Source organism: Ptychodera flava, unplaced genomic scaffold, assembly GCF_041260155.1.
Source record: "Ptychodera flava strain L36383 unplaced genomic scaffold, AS_Pfla_20210202 Scaffold_94__1_contigs__length_393698_pilon, whole genome shotgun sequence".
Taxonomy (NCBI): Eukaryota; Metazoa; Hemichordata; class Enteropneusta; family Ptychoderidae; genus Ptychodera; species Ptychodera flava.
In genome coordinates, this window is record NW_027248416.1 from 41,976 (window position 1) to 59,812 (window position 17,837).

The 17,837-nt window shown below is 37.0% G+C and overlaps 1 protein-coding gene and 1 long non-coding RNA gene across 2 annotated transcripts in view; both read left to right on the forward strand.

The window, feature by feature from the left end:
• LOC139129129 (coiled-coil domain-containing protein 57-like) overlaps window positions 1–14,916 on the forward strand; it is a 42,599-nt gene extending 27,683 nt beyond the window's left edge. The window contains exons 5-6 of the mRNA XM_070694782.1: window positions 1,182–1,256; window positions 14,729–14,916. Coding sequence (XP_070550883.1) covers window positions 1,182–1,256; window positions 14,729–14,741 — 88 coding nt within the window. The 3' untranslated portion in view covers window positions 14,742–14,916. The remainder of the gene's footprint in view (window positions 1–1,181; window positions 1,257–14,728) is intronic.
• Window positions 14,917–15,602: 686 nt separating this feature from the next.
• On the forward strand, window positions 15,603–17,400 carry LOC139129130 (uncharacterized). Its single transcript, XR_011551526.1, has 2 exons — window positions 15,603–15,826; window positions 16,166–17,400. It is a non-coding gene; the product is annotated as an uncharacterized lncRNA (long non-coding RNA).
• Window positions 17,401–17,837: the final 437 nt, after the last annotated feature.

The window sequence follows — 17,837 nt, forward strand, 5'->3', positions numbered from 1 at the left end:
CAAAAATATGCGACGATAGTGCATACCACAGTGCTGTATAAAACAGTACTGTAGACAAGATAACTGACACTAACATTCCATTAAGAACTGTACACACATGTCACTATTATATCAAGATGTCAAAACTGCATTGCTGTACTAAAAGTCAAACCGCCAAAATGTTGCTGCAGTGTATACAAAAATAGTAAAGCAACGCTGCTGTGCATATATCTCTGTGTGCATTCCCAGTTGTTTTCATGTTTTTTGTGCATTCTTGTTGGTTGAAGAATAAAAAAAATTCAGAGGAAAAACTCAAGTCACCTCGTCATTTTTGCTATATGTTTAGGATGAGAAAAAAACTTTATTTTTCTTGGCCTTATCTGTCAATGTATTTATTGTAGTTTTCTTACTGTAATGGCCATGTGCATGGTACGTTCCATGATCTTCTTCCAGGGGCATTATTTCTTGTGACAAGAGCTCCCCAGTGCATCTTGTTGAGATTATATTCCATTGCATGCAAGTTTAAACATGATACATCACACAATATATTGTATATCAGTCAGTGACAAGCTCTGATTCATCCGTTGCTGTTCATTGTACACCATTGTTGAACTTTCATCCAGTGTCATTCAACCTCTTCAGTGCCTTGAATGTTGGAAATTTCTGGCGTTATTAATAAATCACCATATACCTTGAGTTCTAGAAAATGCCAGCATGATACTATACACGTCTATATTGTCTTTGGTGTAAGATAACATCAGCAACAGTAATCAGTAGTCAAGGCTTTTTTCAGCATTTTTTCAAATTTTTAACTACAGTGTGAACATGTAAGTTGTAGAATGGGTTGAAAACACTATCAGTCTTCAGGACAGAAATTACACTGTGCTAGTGAATGGCCAACCTGTCCACAACACCATTGCTAGTTTTCAACTTTGCAAATCATAACATGATTACAAGGTCAAGTATTGACCATTGATATCAAGAAACATTGTTTAAAAGTTGTTAGGAATGGTCATGTAATTGTAATGATGATCACACTGAGCTGCTCAACCCCCACCTCCCCCCCCCCCCCACGATTCCCTTTAAACAACTCCACAATTAACATTGATAACAATGGAATTGTTGAAACCATGTCAGTGAAAGGGTCAGTCCTTTTGTTAAATCATTACATCTCAGTTACATGATATTTATTTATTGTACAGGATCCAGGAACTGGAGAATGAAATGCGTCAGATGGAGAACTCAGTGGAGAGAGCACAGCAGGATTTCCAGAGAAGGTAATATACTGGTACTTAACTCCCTAGGATTGCCCATAATTCTGCTGGCCAGACTAAATTTTATCAAAAGTCATATGTTTTCTTACAAGGAGGATCCAATCCCAGATGCAAATACACAGAATTTTTCATCCGTATACTTACCACTGCATTTTAGGGGTCATTTTGAGGAACACTTGATTCTCGTGCTTCAAACTAATCACAACAAAATTCTCATTTTTTTCTCCGTCAGACTTTGTATAACTGTTCTGTGTCTTTCTCATAAATGGTACATTATTTAAAATTTTGATATGATATTCTGATATTTTGATAATTATCATAAGCATATACCAGTACATGGTTATCAATAAATAAATTAAACGTAAAATAATTATAAAACCCCATATCCTTATTTTTTGCCGTTTACTTTCCCAGAGAGGAAAAGATATATTGATTTTTTGAAAAACTGAAGTCAAGAAAATCTTTCTGAATTCAGTGAGACATAAATAAACAAATCCATGCTCTGTTTATTTGTTACCTGCCAAGCATTTATTGCACAATAGAGCTGTTTGCATTTACAGGTTGTTACTGAATATAGCTGCAAGTGTGTGACATCAGACACTGCTTCTTGAAATGTGGACAACTTTTGTCAATGATGTATGCATGGCTGCTGTAGCTTGTAATCTTAGCCATTAATATGTCTGTTCTGCTGTTCATTGTTAAATTGACACTTGACAGTCGCCAAAACTGGTATTTTCAGTCTCCTTGCATGCATTATTTCCAAAAACATAACCTAAATTTTCGGACTAATATTTATTTTTCCATATTAGAGGGACAAAGTCGGCCATTTTTCGTGAATTTTGTTTGATGCAAGATACTTCTTATGTTGTTTGACATGTTGAAAGATACTGAATAAATGGGTGACCATGCATATACCGTATTCCTCCGATTCTAAGACCCCACCAGTTTATAAGACCCCCCAGGATTATTTTATCAATTCGTAATTAGCTGTTAGTTCGTTTATAAGACCCCCCAGGGGGGTACACCCGAATTTTGACTGGAACAATAGAGCCATTGTCATGTAATGGCACCAGAATATCCACAACACCTACTTTGCTTATCAAAGTTACAAACAAGTGTCAAAGTGAAGTATCAAACCTCACACACATACACGCACACTATTGTTGGGGTTTGGAACATGTCAATCGGGAACAGTTCTATCATTTCCTGGCGATAAAACTACACTTGGATTTCACTACCTAAATGAACAATATAAGGAGTTGGATTTTTAGCGTCTCGATCTAGTACAATGTCGTCTTTTCGTTACTGTCATTTTGCTACCATCAAAATAAGCAGATTTTTCAACATCTGATTATGTACGAATCGAACATTTCGATGCAATTTGGCTACCATGAAATGAACATTTAGGATCGTCGGGTTTTCGGACTTGTCGATCAAGTACGATTCGCTCATTTCATCACGATCAAACAAACACAATTTACACTCATACAACACAAAAGAGTTTGGGTATCAGTAGTTCTCTTTTTGGAGACTGTTGTCGCCCTTAAAAGGGCCGTTTCATTTTTTTGGTCAGCGGCATGATTTGGTCTGTTTTAGTGAATATGTACGGTGAAAACAGCCACGGTACCTGATTGCTTTAGCAGAGGTACAGCCGCATTATTTGCCAAAACACCGACGTGACATTTCTCTGCCATGCCAACTCTTGGAGAATGGATGAATGCTTTCTTCTTTGCCTTCAAGTAGTATTTTTGTTGACTGACATGTCACGATCGATGATATTTGAAAGTAACCGTGCTGCATCTTGCTTCAAACTTTCAACTTTGCAACCATCTTGAACAACGGCTACAGCATTTCGATCGTGTATGTTGTCTGCATCTCGGCGAAGTCCATGCGGCAAACCAAGTTCTAGCTGATTGCGACGGTTGTTAGGCATGCCGACAGCGAGAATGTTTTTAATAATTACTTTTTTCTTGCCCATGACGACCATGCACTGTCTTATGACTTTTCGGAAAATAAAGTCTACGATAAATCGACGCATTTTTATAGGATCTTGTGACGATGTCGGGAAATCCTTTTGTTGCCGTTATCAATAGAAAATTTGGGACGTGTGAATGACACGAGCTTTGAACTTGCTTCACTCAACTTTTACACTTTTGTTTTCATACTACTGAGGCAAAAGACTACGGCACATAAAAAGTTGCTCTTTAAATGGTGTGCTTATAAAGATTTTTTCAACAGTTTTCTATCAGGTACGGTATCTTTTGTGATCATTGTGAATAGCTGCACGTTTCTCTTACGTTCAAATTTACCATTAAAGTAGGCCTATAAGAAGATTTTTTCAACAGATTTCTATCACGTATAAAAGTTTTCTTTCGTGATCATTGTGAAGAGCTGCAAGTTTTCTCTTACGTTCAACTTTACCGTATAAGCAACCAGTGAAAATAGAAATATCATTGGCATCGTAAAATCTTTCAAAAAGACGATATCGACTTCGACTGGTTTGACTTAGATGAAGAGGGCAATTATTGTGTTGACAAACGAAACGCGATATCCAAAGTTTCTTCCGCGCATGAACTGAAAATTCTTTGAATTTCTTCCGTTTATGTTTCATCAATTTTGTAGTTTTTCTCATGTAATGAAGGTATTAATTGTTTGAACGGCATTTGTGTGTGTCCTTTCCTGAACTAGTCCCATCAATGAGTAGAACGATAGTGTAACAGATTTTCAAGATTATGCACGCTTTCGAAGTCTTGCGAGGGAAAAATACCCAACTTCATAAGCTTAAACGGCCCTATACACTTACAGTTAGAACAAAAACGTGCATGATCGTACCATATTCCGAACAGTTGATCATAGATGACTGAATTCCACATCAGGAGACATTTCGGTCATCGATACAAGTAATAAAAAAACTTCGGGTGTATTGCCAAAAATCAACACATCAAATATAAAGCAGATTGGCGCTGAAATCTTTCGTCTCGGCCAGCCGATGCCTCAACACTTTACTTGTTCGAGCCTGCCTGTTCGTAAGATCACATTTCGTTTCGAGATACGGTTAGACTTTTGAAACTAGGAGCAAAATAATAAAACTCACGACGTGTAATTGATCGTTTATTTTAAGGAGTACAGTAAATGAAAATTGTACATAGAAAACATCGGACGGACACATCCCACTGAACAGAATTTTACCTTGACCTCATGCACTGACACCTTTGACCTATTGCGTAAATTGACCAATCACAGCCAGCGGAACTTCAGGGACTTTCCCTTCACTCATTGTCTGACCTTTGTGGCCATGCTATGCATTGCTATGGGGAGCTAGCTGCTGCTGAGGAACGTACTTGTTGTACAAAGTTTCGTGGTGATTATCTATTCACGAAATACAAAGATTTATTGCTATCGTATTGTTTAGTAAAAGAAGGTATGGCAAATACGTTATATTTCAAGACTTGTGGATCTCCATTAATTTATACTTGTACAGATTTGACTGCCAGTATCTACACAGCATGGCCATGAGTCGATATCACAAAGTATGAGTTGTCTGTAGCGTGAATAAAAAAATCATTGGCATAAAAATTTGCATAACATCGCATAAATTAGCATAAATTAACTTCGACGTTCGATTTCGCGGTGACATCCGTTTATTAGACCCCCCATATCTTTTTCGTCATCTTTGGTTCTGAAAAGGGGGTCTTAGAATCGGAGGAATACAGTATTCGACCCGGTTTTAGACAAATTAAATGAAACCATCGCGAAAATGAATTAATGGTCATGACCATTAATTCATTTTCACAATGGTTTCATGTATTGAGTATTGTGTGTGTGGTTTCATGTATTGTGTCTACAGCCGGGTCGAATATACATGTATGCATGGTCACCCATTCATTCAGATCTTTCAACATGTCAAACAATATAAGTAGTATCGTATCAAATAAATTCATGAAAAATGGTCAACTCTGTCCCTTTAATGAGAGAACATTGATGTCATTAGTAAATAGTCCCATATCCCTTTCAAGAAGTGGGTCTAATAGATCATCCACCCACAAAAAATGCCTCAAGTTGACAAATATCAAATTTTGAAGACTTTTTGAATGTGAAATTTTTACACAAAATGACGACAGTTGCTTCTTTCCACCCTCCTGAATGTTACATAGATGGAATGTAGTATGCATTCCAAGTAACACTTGTAAGGGCGACATTTTTATTTTCTGTGTTTCTCATCTCCCGACCGACCGTAAATTTCAGCTCCGACATGAAAATAAAAAAACTTTTTTATTTGCGCCGCCTCTGAGGCGATCATCCTAGCATGTACTTTTCATCTGGGCTGCGCGATTGCGCGATTCCCCCTTTTTGGTTAGCTGTGGAAATGCAGCTATCTGTTGGACGAGCGTCAAGTTGGCGTCATCCTCATCCTCATCCTTAGGTGAACTTTCTAGCTGATGCTGAAAATGACGCTGCTCAGTGTCAGCTTCAGCGTCATATCCGAAGATTGCCGAAGTTAAGCTACCCGATGACAGATAAATGATAAAATTCGCCCATAACTTAAGAAGATAACAACTCCATTCTTTCTCCATTCAATGTCGATCCAAACTTTACAGTGGTTAGGGATGATATAAGCACAGTAAAAACATGACAAACAAGAAAATTTTTTTCAGAAGCTACAAAACATTCCTTTATAACTACTAAAGATTTTTTCTTGCTTTGTGTAAGTGCACACAGTTCAATTAAAAATGAAAAAACAATCCCTTGCAGGTACAGTGGAAATGGTTAGCTGTTGTTATTATGCTTGAATTTCCTTCAAGCCTTAAGAAAGCAAACATACAGAATATTTACAAACAAACATACTGAATACTGTAGCATACAAAATATACTACAATTTTTTCAGGAATATTATTGCTTATGAATATGAATGAGCCATCCGTCACTCTTGGAAGCCCTGTAAATTCACAACAGTGATACTCAAATTTGTTGACTTTTGAAAAAAATCTTATAGAGGGTGGTGTTTGCAGCAAGCAGCTTAGATTGTGTAAGCAGGTGATTTATGCCTTGTAGTATGTGTATCACACGTGACATCATTGCAACATTAAAACTTTAACATGTGTAAATGTTTCAGTTAAAGCCCCCCTCCCCCAATTTTAAATCCCCCTCGAAATTCCTGTAGAGTTGACTTGTCCTGGTGTAGCATCCTAGATGAAACACTGCAATGAACTTAAAAATTGTAGAGACTAAAATTAGAGAACACTGAACTGAAAGATAAGAAATTGCACTGACTGAATGGACAAAACATTGAACTGAAACAATTTTTATTTTTTGGTCTTGTTTTTCGCCCGCCCACCCTGCTTGAGGATTCCTCTGGAGATGAGAAACAAATAAAAAAGGGTCACCTTTAGCTCATATTTACCGGTAGTATGTATATAAATACCAAAAAGAGCTTATATGGTGAGGTCGGTGGCGTCTGTATGTATGTATGTATGTGGGTATGTATTTGTGGATGTATGTCCGTCACATGCAAAAGCTCGCATACCATCTAAGGGCTACCATTTCAGTATTTGGTATACAGGTAGATGCAAGGGTTGAGATGTGACGTTGTTCAAATGAATACGTCAGTGTCAAAAATGTGCAAATCATAGGTAAGAAAAAGGGAATCCTGCAAATGTGCAGGAGTGGTAGCATGCCAGTGACTGAAACAGGCTACTCCACTAACCTTGAGTCATTTCCTGTCATTGTTTATGAACTGCTACATATTAACAGACCTGCTCAAACTAAGGATGGACCATTAGATCTTGGGAGGGGGGTGGTCACAATGAAATTGTGAACATCTTTTTTACAATTGTAAATTTCTAAAAAAAATTTTTCCAAATGAGAAATGCTGTACTAATTTTTTTTCGGAGTAAATTTTTAGATTTATAACTTTTTTTAGTTTGACACTGTCTGAGGATACAATGTACATCCATATCACTAGCGCAAATAAGATTGTGTGCTGTAACCCCAACATACATATGGCCCAGTGATTTATATTGCTGATAGATTTCGCTAAATGTTGCAGATCATCTTTTGACAAGCTGAGAAGCTGTTTGCAAAAAATGTAGTGAAATTTCAATTATTGTTTTTGGGACAATTTTTCCTCTTTTTTGATCAAAACATCTAATTCTCTGTAGCAGCATGTCAAACTTCTGTCATTCTTGCATTCTTGTATGTTTCAAAACCAACAAGGGGTAACATATCCTTGACCTGGTTCTGTCTTCATTTGAGTGCATTCCAATTTATATTGGTGAGAACTTGCTTGATTCTGATCATTCTTCTCTTACATTGAGTATTCCCACATATAACCATTCCACCATTGGCTTTCCGACACACCGTAAATTCTATAATTTCAAGAGGGCTAACTGGGATGACATCAAAGCCGACCTCCATGCCATGCCATGGAGTTCTTTGTTGTCTGACTCTCTAAATAGCGCATGTAATACAGGGTTTTACATGACGCGCATTTCTGCGTCCTTTACGCATAAAACCGGACGCAGGACCCCTAAAAATTAACTACGTGTCCCTTCGGACGCAGAAATATCTGTTGCTGGTGTGTATCTCGCGAAGCTGCTGAACACGTAAAACACATCCCAGTAAACCTTACCGACCCCATACTTTAATGGAATGCTCCGTAGTGCATTGGCCTCCACTGTTTGATGACCAATGGTACCCGCGGAAACAAATGTTACTACCGTAAAAAGTGACTTTCAAAATGTAAACTGATTCTTAATTGGTCGATTTCTTGTTTGCGGCGATCAACACATGTTCATGCATCATGGCGGGTCGTGTCAAATACCCAAAACAAGCCGATCTGCGAAAGTTTTTCGTCGGCCGCAGCAACCAGCACGATGCAGGTTTGGTCGAGGCCGAAACAGCAGCTACGCCATGTGATACTGATACATCAGGTCCCCCGGCCAAGTCAGCAAAATTACGAACGTTCAACAGAAGTTAGCACAATAGATTTAAATGGCTTCGATATTCTGAAGAGCGAAACGTCATGGAATGCGATGTATGTTTGAAAGCGAATGTTGCATGCCCGTTCACGGAAGGTTGTTCTAATTTTCAACATTCAACTCTCACTCGTCATCAGGACTCGAAAAGTCATCTCACAAGTCCTAAGCTTGAGGTCACAATTTACTACTGCTCGCAAATCTGCAGAGGACCGGCAGGTGCAGGGTATGAGTAACGAACTCGAGGCGTACGCTGCATGTATGTTTATCTGATCGCTAAACGTGACCTTCCATATGCGATGTATTCACTGACATCATGCATCTACAGAATCTGAACGGCTTAGACGTTGAATATTACAAACGTCCGCAGATAGTTATGGAGTTTGAAGAGTGTATTCAACGTGTGATCGAGAAGTCCCTGATTGATAGCATACATGCAAGTGATTTCATCGGCATAATGTTGGATGAGACTTGTGACATAACCGTTCATAAGAAACTTGCCATATATGTTCGATATATTCAGAATGGCGAGGCGAATGTTTCTTTCCTCGGTAACCAGCTAATTACAGATGCCACTGCTGCAGGGATCGAAAACGCCTTGATTGAATTTTTGACTAGGAAAGAAATCTGTGACGCGGCCGTAGACAAAATATATGGACTGGGAACAGACGGGGCGGCCGCAATGACCGGTCGTTTGAACGAGTTGGGTGCAAAATTAAAAGCCAGAAATCCGAACCTTGTTCAAGTGCATTGTGTTGCACATCGATTGAATTGAATCTTGCTGCTTCTCAAGCAGGCAGAGATATTGAATATTGCAAAGAATATCACAATATAATCCATTCATTGTATAAATACTTTAATGACTCTGAGGATATGACAAACTTAGAGAAATTCAAACTCTGTTGAACGGGAAGGCAAAACAAATTACTGAGCCTACATCTGTTCGCTGCTTGTCGATTGAATCAGCTGTCAAGATGATTTTCATCAGTTTTGAGCCAATTGCTTTGGCACTTGCAAGTGACAAAAAGGGGGAAAGGCTGATGGGCTGTTGAAATTTGTCTCTAATTCATTGTTTCTGCTAATTCACTGCCTTATTGATTGATGTCCTTATACTGTGATTGGAATTTTGAGCCTTACATTTCAGAAAGATTCTGTCATTCTATCCCATATCAAAAAAAGTGTTCAGTCTACTAGGGACACATTGAATACAATGACTAATGATTCACACACTGTCAGAGAAGTCTTTAATGATTTGGGTGATGTTCCTGGCAATGGTCAGAAAAACACATACAAAAACATTCAAATCACTGACAATCAGCCACTCAGACAGAGGTTCTGTAGTGTACGAGAAAATTATATCAACAAACTGCTGCAGAATTTAGATTGCAGATTTCCAGATGATGAGATGAATATTCTGGAATGTTTTGATGTGATTCTCAACCCACACAGATATCCTGAAAATTTGGCCAACCTACCTGACTATGGGGTCAACCAGCTTGATCAACTGTTGAATCATTATAACAATACACCAGGTATTGATGCTGATAGAGCTAGGGCACACTTTCTGTTTTACAAACACTTCACAAGATCTCATAGGGACGCACTGAATTTTGATATGTATATCAAGCTGTTGCTGACTGATTTTACAGAGGAGTATCCTGATTTTGCCATTCTTGCTAAAATTGCTCTTGTCATACCAGTGTCCTCTGCCCCATGTGAAAGGGGCTTTTCAGTACAAAATGCCATCAAACAGAGGGCACGAAATAGACTCAATCCTCAAAGGCTTAATAGATTAATGTTCATCAAACTGGTTGGCCCCACCATAGATGATTTTGACTTCATAAACACTGCTAGGTTATTTGCTGAAGGAGCTAATGGCAGAGTGTGAACTCAAACCTACTGGACTTAATGGGTGAATGCCATTTCAGAATATGGAATTACTTACCTTCTTGTCAATTTGACAAATTTGAGTACTATTGTTCAAATTTCACAACGTTGTGAACTTGTCATTAAAGTTATGAGATCATTTCAATTATGAATAGTGTTCTTTGAATTGATCAATGAGGGCCCTGAGCAGTATGAACTAGAATTTTCATGTAAGAATAATTTAAGAAATGTGCAACCATTTGCCGTGTGTTATAACACTAATTGAACACAGTGAAGACCATGGCATGGATAAACAATAAAATATTCTTTTGAAATAAATTGGGACCCCCATATTTTGATGTAGGACTCCCATTTTCTGACACCAGGGGTCCCAGGGACTCTCAAAAGTGAAAAGTGATGTAAAACCCTGTAATATATTCTATGACATTTGTTTTTCTACTCTAAAAGATCATGTTCCTCTTATCCATTGCTAAAAAAAACAGTTCCACCATGGTTTGATGACGAGGTTTTTGACCTTTTGAAAACAAAGGAAGCATATTGGAGATCTTTAAAGAAAAATCCATCCTTGCACAACCGTGAAAGGTATAATCAAATTAGGTCCTCCTTTAAAAGAGGGTCAAAGACAACTATGCTCTTTACATTAACTCAATTGCAGATGATATACCTACCAATCCTAAGCGTTTTTGGACATTGCTGCAGTCACGTAAGCGTATAAAAGGTTTTCCATCTGTTCTTACGTACAATAATGATTTAAAGGCGAGCTCTGATTTTGAAAAGGCCAATTTGTTTTGTAAATTTTTAAATTCTGTTTTCAATAACAATATTGTTGCTGATATTCCCGATGTAGCTACTATAATTGACGACGAATTTTCTATTGATATTGATGTCGATAGTGTCAGAAAAGAGTTGCTTTGCATTAGCACCAGCAAAGCTATAGGAAGTGATGGCATTCCCAATATGTTTTTGAGGGAATGTGCAAATGAACTTGCTATACCAATTACCATCTTATTCAATAGGTCTATTAAAGAGGGGATTTTCCCTGACATCTGGAAACGTGCAAACATTATCCCTATTTTCAAATTAGAAAAGTCGTTCAAAAGTTGAACATTACCGGCCGATTTCCATTTTACCAAGTCTGTCTAAAATCTTTGAAAAGATATTTCACAGACAAGTCTCACATCATGTTTCCAATTCCATATCTACTAATCAGCATGGCTTTGTTTCAGGTAGATCTTGTATCACTAATTTATCTATTCTTATGAAAGATCTCCTCTCAGCAGTTAACAGCAAATCACAATGTGATATCATATATACCGATTTTGCTAAAGCATTCGATAGTATAAATCATAAACTATACTTCATAAGTTGACTTCTTTTGGTGTCCAGGGCACTTATCTGAAATGGTTTAATTCATATCTTGATAACAGGTTACACAGAGTGATTATAAAAAATGCTTTTTCTGAGTGGACTCCGTCCTTTCGGGTGTTCCTCAGGGTTCTCACCTTGGTCAACTTTTATTTCTTCTTTTCATTAATGACATCTCTGATAATCTTGTGTCAGATTCGTTACTTTTTGCCGATGACATGAAGATTTATCGTATCATTGATTCGGATAATGACTCTTTATTGCTGCAATCTGATATCGATAGAATTGTCAGCTGGTCCGACACTTGGTTATTGAATCTTAATCCTACTAAATGTAAAGTTCTTACTGTTTTATTGAAAAGAAATGTTCATATTTTCCCTTACAAACTCGACACTCATGCATTGAGTAGAGTCAGTAGCATGAGAGATCTCGGTGTTATTATTGACCAAAGATTATATTTTTGTGACTATGTAAATAACATGATTCAAGGTGATAGAAAAGCTCTCAGTTTTATTATGAGGAATAGCCATTGTATTAACAGTGAGCACGTTTTAAAATTATTGTACTTTACCTTGGTAAGGTCTAAGCTTGAATATGCTTCTGTTATTTGGAACAGTATAAGTAAACACCAGTCTGATAGAATCGAAAGAGTACAGCATAAATTTTTAACATTTCTTCATAAAAGAATTACTGGTTTTTACAGTGATGACATTGTCTCGTTGTGCAATATCACAATTTACAGTCATTAAAATCAAGGAGGACTATTTTTGATCATATATTTTATATACAAATGCATAAATGCAAAGTTTAATGTTATGCTTTAGCTTCATTTTTATCACAACTGGAAGTTGTGATATAGAGGTGGTTTCAACCGGTGTTTGATGTCGTCCCTTTCCGTAAACGACAAAAAGTCAAAAACTGCTGAACAGACTGTGTTGATATTTGGTACCGATATTCAGACTGGTTCCAAGGTTCCAATTCCGAAAAATGGAGCCAAACGGAGCGGCGGTTATTTAGTTTTGGGAAATTTCTACCCCCCCTTTTTAACTAATTGATTTTAGGGGTCTTTCATATATGTAGTTTTGGAATGTACACCAATCCTGCATTGTGGACTGTTTTATGAGTTGTGGAACAGAAATGAGGTTTTGATGAATGTTAAAAATATGCAGGATGGCTGATTCAAAGTATAAGAGATTTCTATGCTCTTTTGGGTATCAAAAGCAATAAAAAAAACCATATTTCATAGTTTAGATTCTCACTTTTGAGATGACCCTAAGCATTTGTTATGTAAACATCCTTGAGTCAATATACAGACTTTGACATTCCTGAGATTAAGTATCCACGACCTCACATGTTACAGTCTTTCACTACCATGGTATGGCCCAAACCTATTGTTATCAATGGTGAGTGTGGACCTGTCTACAGGAAATTGGGGTGAACAGGTTAGACAATGCCGTTACAAGTTGTAGGTTAGTTATCAAGGTAGCACCAGCATAGAGTCCTAAGCATGTCCATGTGCTGTCACAGCAAATTACAGGGAAAAAAATTATTTGAGATGTTTCTCTCCTTTAAATAGAAGTATATTACAATTTAAACCTGTCATGGATGGATTGCTCTCAAATGATCTGAAACACAGTTATTGCCCATTAGCAACAAATCTATAGCAAGATTTATGTAAAGTTCATGAACTTACACAAGGTATTAGACAAAAGATGACCATGACTTTGCTACTTTTCAACATTTATTTCATTCAGATTTCCTCAGCTTAGTGTATAATTTTGTAATCTTAATTACTGTCAACTTAGCTTTACTAATTCTAACCTCATTATTCTTACACTATTGTTATACCTTATAACCACAAAATTTCAAGAGATGCATATATGATTGTCACTTAACAAACAATTTACAAATATGTCTTCTGCTTTTTTCTCCATATACATATACATGTCCCTTTTCTCATAAACATGGCTTAAAATCGCAATGTGAAAAATAGTCTTTCAGCTGTATGTTGCTCATTGACTTCGTGGTCTGTCTAATTAGTCCCCACGGACACCGTCCGGGGGGAGGGGGGGACTTATAGGTTTGGTCATGTCCGTGTGTGCGTGCCTGCGTCCGTGTGTGCATCCGTCCGTCTGTTCACGCAGATATCTCAGACATGCCCTGGTCAATTTCTTTCAAACTTTGCACAAGGATAGTACCCTACCCCATACAGATGCACGTCGATTTGTTTCACAATGCAATCAAATTTGGCCATGTTAGAGGACTTTTTAGTTTACACCACCATAGACTACCATGTATAAGTCAGCTGTCTATAGAATCCCATGTATAAGGCCAAGTAAAATAAAAATTTAGTTTCTCATCATATTCATAATATTGCAAAAACGATGCAGTGACACAGTTTTTAGTCCCCATGGATGAAGTCCAGGGCCTTATAGATTGGGGTCATGTCCCTCCGTTCACGCAGATATATCAAATATTTTGACAAAATCTCCCATGACCTCAGTGACCTTTGACCTCAAATATACATATTTGTCCATAACTCAGTAACCACAAGTGCTACACCCTTCATATATGGTATGATGGGACACTGCATGACGCCACATATTGTACCTCATTAATTATGTGCATATCTAATTTTGAGCGAGCCAATAGAGCTAGGTCTGATTTTTGGTATATAGGGATGACTTAGCAATTCAATTTTTTGACAAAATGTCACATGACCTCAGTGACATTTGACCTGAAATATACATATTTGTCCATAACTCAGTAACCACAAGTGCTACATAGCTCTTTCTCATCAGGTTAATGAAAAACGATATCACTGAACTAAAATATGCATGAGCTACAAACCATTGTCACTGGACTACCAACTTCAGAAGATGGTAGCCCAAGTGGACTACCAGGGAAAAAAGTTAGCCCTATAATGTATGTGTGTGTGTGTGCATGTGTGTGTGTGTGTGTGTGTGTGTGTGTAAACATACATGTAAGTACACACACATTTTTCTTTTGTCACATTTGTTACTGAATATAATCTAAAATTGCCGAGAGTAAATGATTTGCACCTTCATTCACATAAATTCAAAGTTAGACTTTACCAGCTTGAGAGACAGATACAAGTCGATAAAAATTGAATATTATAAGTTTTTTCCATGATAAAGGTTTCATATCGTGCATTTCCTCAGTGCAATACCACACTCAACAAGGGAGACACTCATTTGTCAATAACTGAACATCATTGGTTCATCACAGGAGTGAAATGTGAAATTAACATCAATGACTGTTCTCCCAACCCCTGTCATAATGGTGGGACAATTAAGGACCTCATCAATGGGTAGCAAGTGCTACTGTCCTTCCAAATTCACAGCACTCATGTGTTCAGGTGAAAAAAAATAAATGTTTGCTAAAATGATATGAAAAACACTGACGTTATATGAAGTATGCATTATTTGAAATAGAACACACTTGTTTTCGGAATGAAGTTTCACCGTGTTCAGGATTGTACAGCATTTGCTTAAGTACAGCATTGCTTTCCTTGCAGAATTGCTTATTGTTCCTCTATCGGTCAATTCATTTTCAGTAAGTAATATGTCACATGTCAATAAGAATAAACGTATTTATAAAACACCAAAAGAAAAATGTTATGATTGATTTCTACAACATTCAAACCTTTATTATTAAGATCATATGAAAACATGGAATGCTAAATGTAAGTCAAAATCATATGAGATCCATCAGACTTGTTCCATATGTATTTAATGGACTGAAAATTCAGAATTGTAAGACAAAGGATATCCTTGCAAGCAATTACTATCTGGCACAAAACTGTTCCATAAGATTGCTATTGGATTTGTACACGATAATAGGACTATGACTTTGTCAAAAATTGCCACCAAAATTCAGTTTATTCGAGATGAGTCCAAATTAGCTTCCTGTAGGACTTTATCTCATAGTTTGTTCCTGTAGAATATGTTTCTATATTAATACACTTGATACAGTAAAGTCATTGTAACAGATACCGGTTGATTCTTAATAATATTCTGTGCCTTTGTTTGTATGACATTCTGTCCTCAAAACTTGTAAATTTTAATGTTTTTGTTTTTTTGTTGTTGCACAAATTGAAAGGACATTTGATAGTGAACCTAATGTGACAGAACTTCCCCCAAATCATAGCCAACACATCAAGATGTTGTACATCGTCAGTGGTTGCCTAGGAACAGCATTCATCATAGTCATCATCACCATGGTAGTGTGTGTCAATTACAAGGACCTAGCTAGTCTTGGGGCATACGACTGCTACACAGACATTTCAACACCAATAAAACCAAAGGATAAAAAGAGTAGTATCAAGTAAGTTAGAATATCAATATTATTTAGGAAAGAATATGCCTCAGGGACAGATATTTAGACTCACAAATTTTTTCAATTCTTTTTCGACCTAACACTTTTGTGGACTCAGGAGAGATACCGGGTATTCAGACTCACAAATTTTTTCATTTCTTCTCTGACTGAACACTTTTGGTTGGCTTATAATTAAAGTTCAGTGGAAGTAATTATTTTTCACCATCTTAATTTTTCAAAGACCGAAATTTTATTCTTCCCCATTGAGTACAGGGCTGCAGCCATTTTGAAATTCAAATATTGATTAATGTTAGCTAACTTGTTTCTCTTGTACCATACTTTGCACAGTGACCCCTGATTTTTATTCGGGATTTGGACATTGAGTCCTTGATTTGTAAGAAGAATGACTGGAAATTTCACTGAGGAAACTTTGGTCAAGAAGAATCTCAAGCTGTCAGTGGAGCTGTCAAGTATCAGTAAACCACGTCCATCAGTGCAAGCCATCTATGAAGTCACTACGGTGGATTACAAGTCTGACCCCATGGAACCGTTAGTTACATCACTGAAACCAAAGACTGTGTAGAGACTGCCCTCTACGGCAAATCATAGATTTACCATGACAGCACAAAGTTTCTCAATCCTTGCAGAATCTGATGTACAATTGAGGGGGGGTGTACCGTCTGATTTTATATTGATCCAAGTTACAACATTGAAGAAATGTATGTTGAAGAGATGTATTTAACATTCCCAAAAAAGCCTGAAGACAGCAATGTCAACTCCTCACCTCACTTTAAACATTTGCGAATGATTCAGCTCTCGTATCGCTTCTCGTAGGGCCTGAAGAACAACAATATGGTCCCGTCCTAGACGAGTTTGTTAATTGGTGTGACAATTCATAGCTGAATCTGAATCTAGCCAAAACTAAGGAAAATGGTTTTTGACTTCAGGAGACAGAAAAACAAACCTGTGGAGAGCATTATTCCTGAACAGGAAGTTGAAATTGTTCAGAATTACACCTATCTCGGTTCGATTGTTGATGACAAATTGAGGTGGGACGCTAACTCAGAGGCGATTGTAAAAAAGGGGGAAACAACGTTTATTTTTTCTACGGAAATTGGAATCTCTTTCAGTAAATAAGACAATTTTATCCCTCTTTTAAGTCTTTTATGGAAAGTATTGTAACTTTCTCATTTATCAGCTGGTTCCAGAGTTTAAGTCAACATTACTGTAAGTTCAAAGATTATTTGCGCACCACAGAGGAGTTTTTTATCATTTTACAAGCAACATTGTCTGAGGAAAGCACGTTCCATTTTAAATTCAGATCATATTTTAAATTCAGAATTTCAACTGCTTCCCTCTGGAAGATGTTTTAAGTATCCCGTTTGACAAACCAACAAGAATTCTTTTATCCCTACCTCTGTGCGGTTTCTAAATGATGTGTCTTAATGGTCGTTGTGAGTTGTTACTGTATTTTATTTTAGTTTTAGTCTAGTAATTATTGTTTTGTTGTGTTATTTTGTGTGTTGTCAGCCAAACTGAATTGCCCTAATGGGATGAATAAAGTATAATTGAATTGAGTTGAATTGAATTGTCTCCATGAATAATCAAAGCACTCCGCATGGCAAAGATTTCATGTCCACAAAGGTTTCACTGATATTTATAAAAAGTTTAGACATGCTCCAAAACAAAATAACAAACCAAACCAAACAATTTTCTACAATGAAGATCATTGACCTTACAAGTTCAATGCAGTAAAAGAGTTTGATGCATACCTTGCTTTACTGTTCTTTGTCCCAATCAATTTGAGGATAATATAGAACCGATGTCCGATTGCTTTGTGGCTAAATGTCCTCTAGAAAGAATTTAACACTCTTAGTTCTTTGATTTTATTAAAGTTTACGTACCTGTTGAGGTTTTCATCCCAAAATTGACCTGATAGGCGGCTGCTTATGTAAAAACGGTCAATGATATACTTAAATATCAGCTATATCTGTAAAGCTAGTTTATTCACATGAATTTG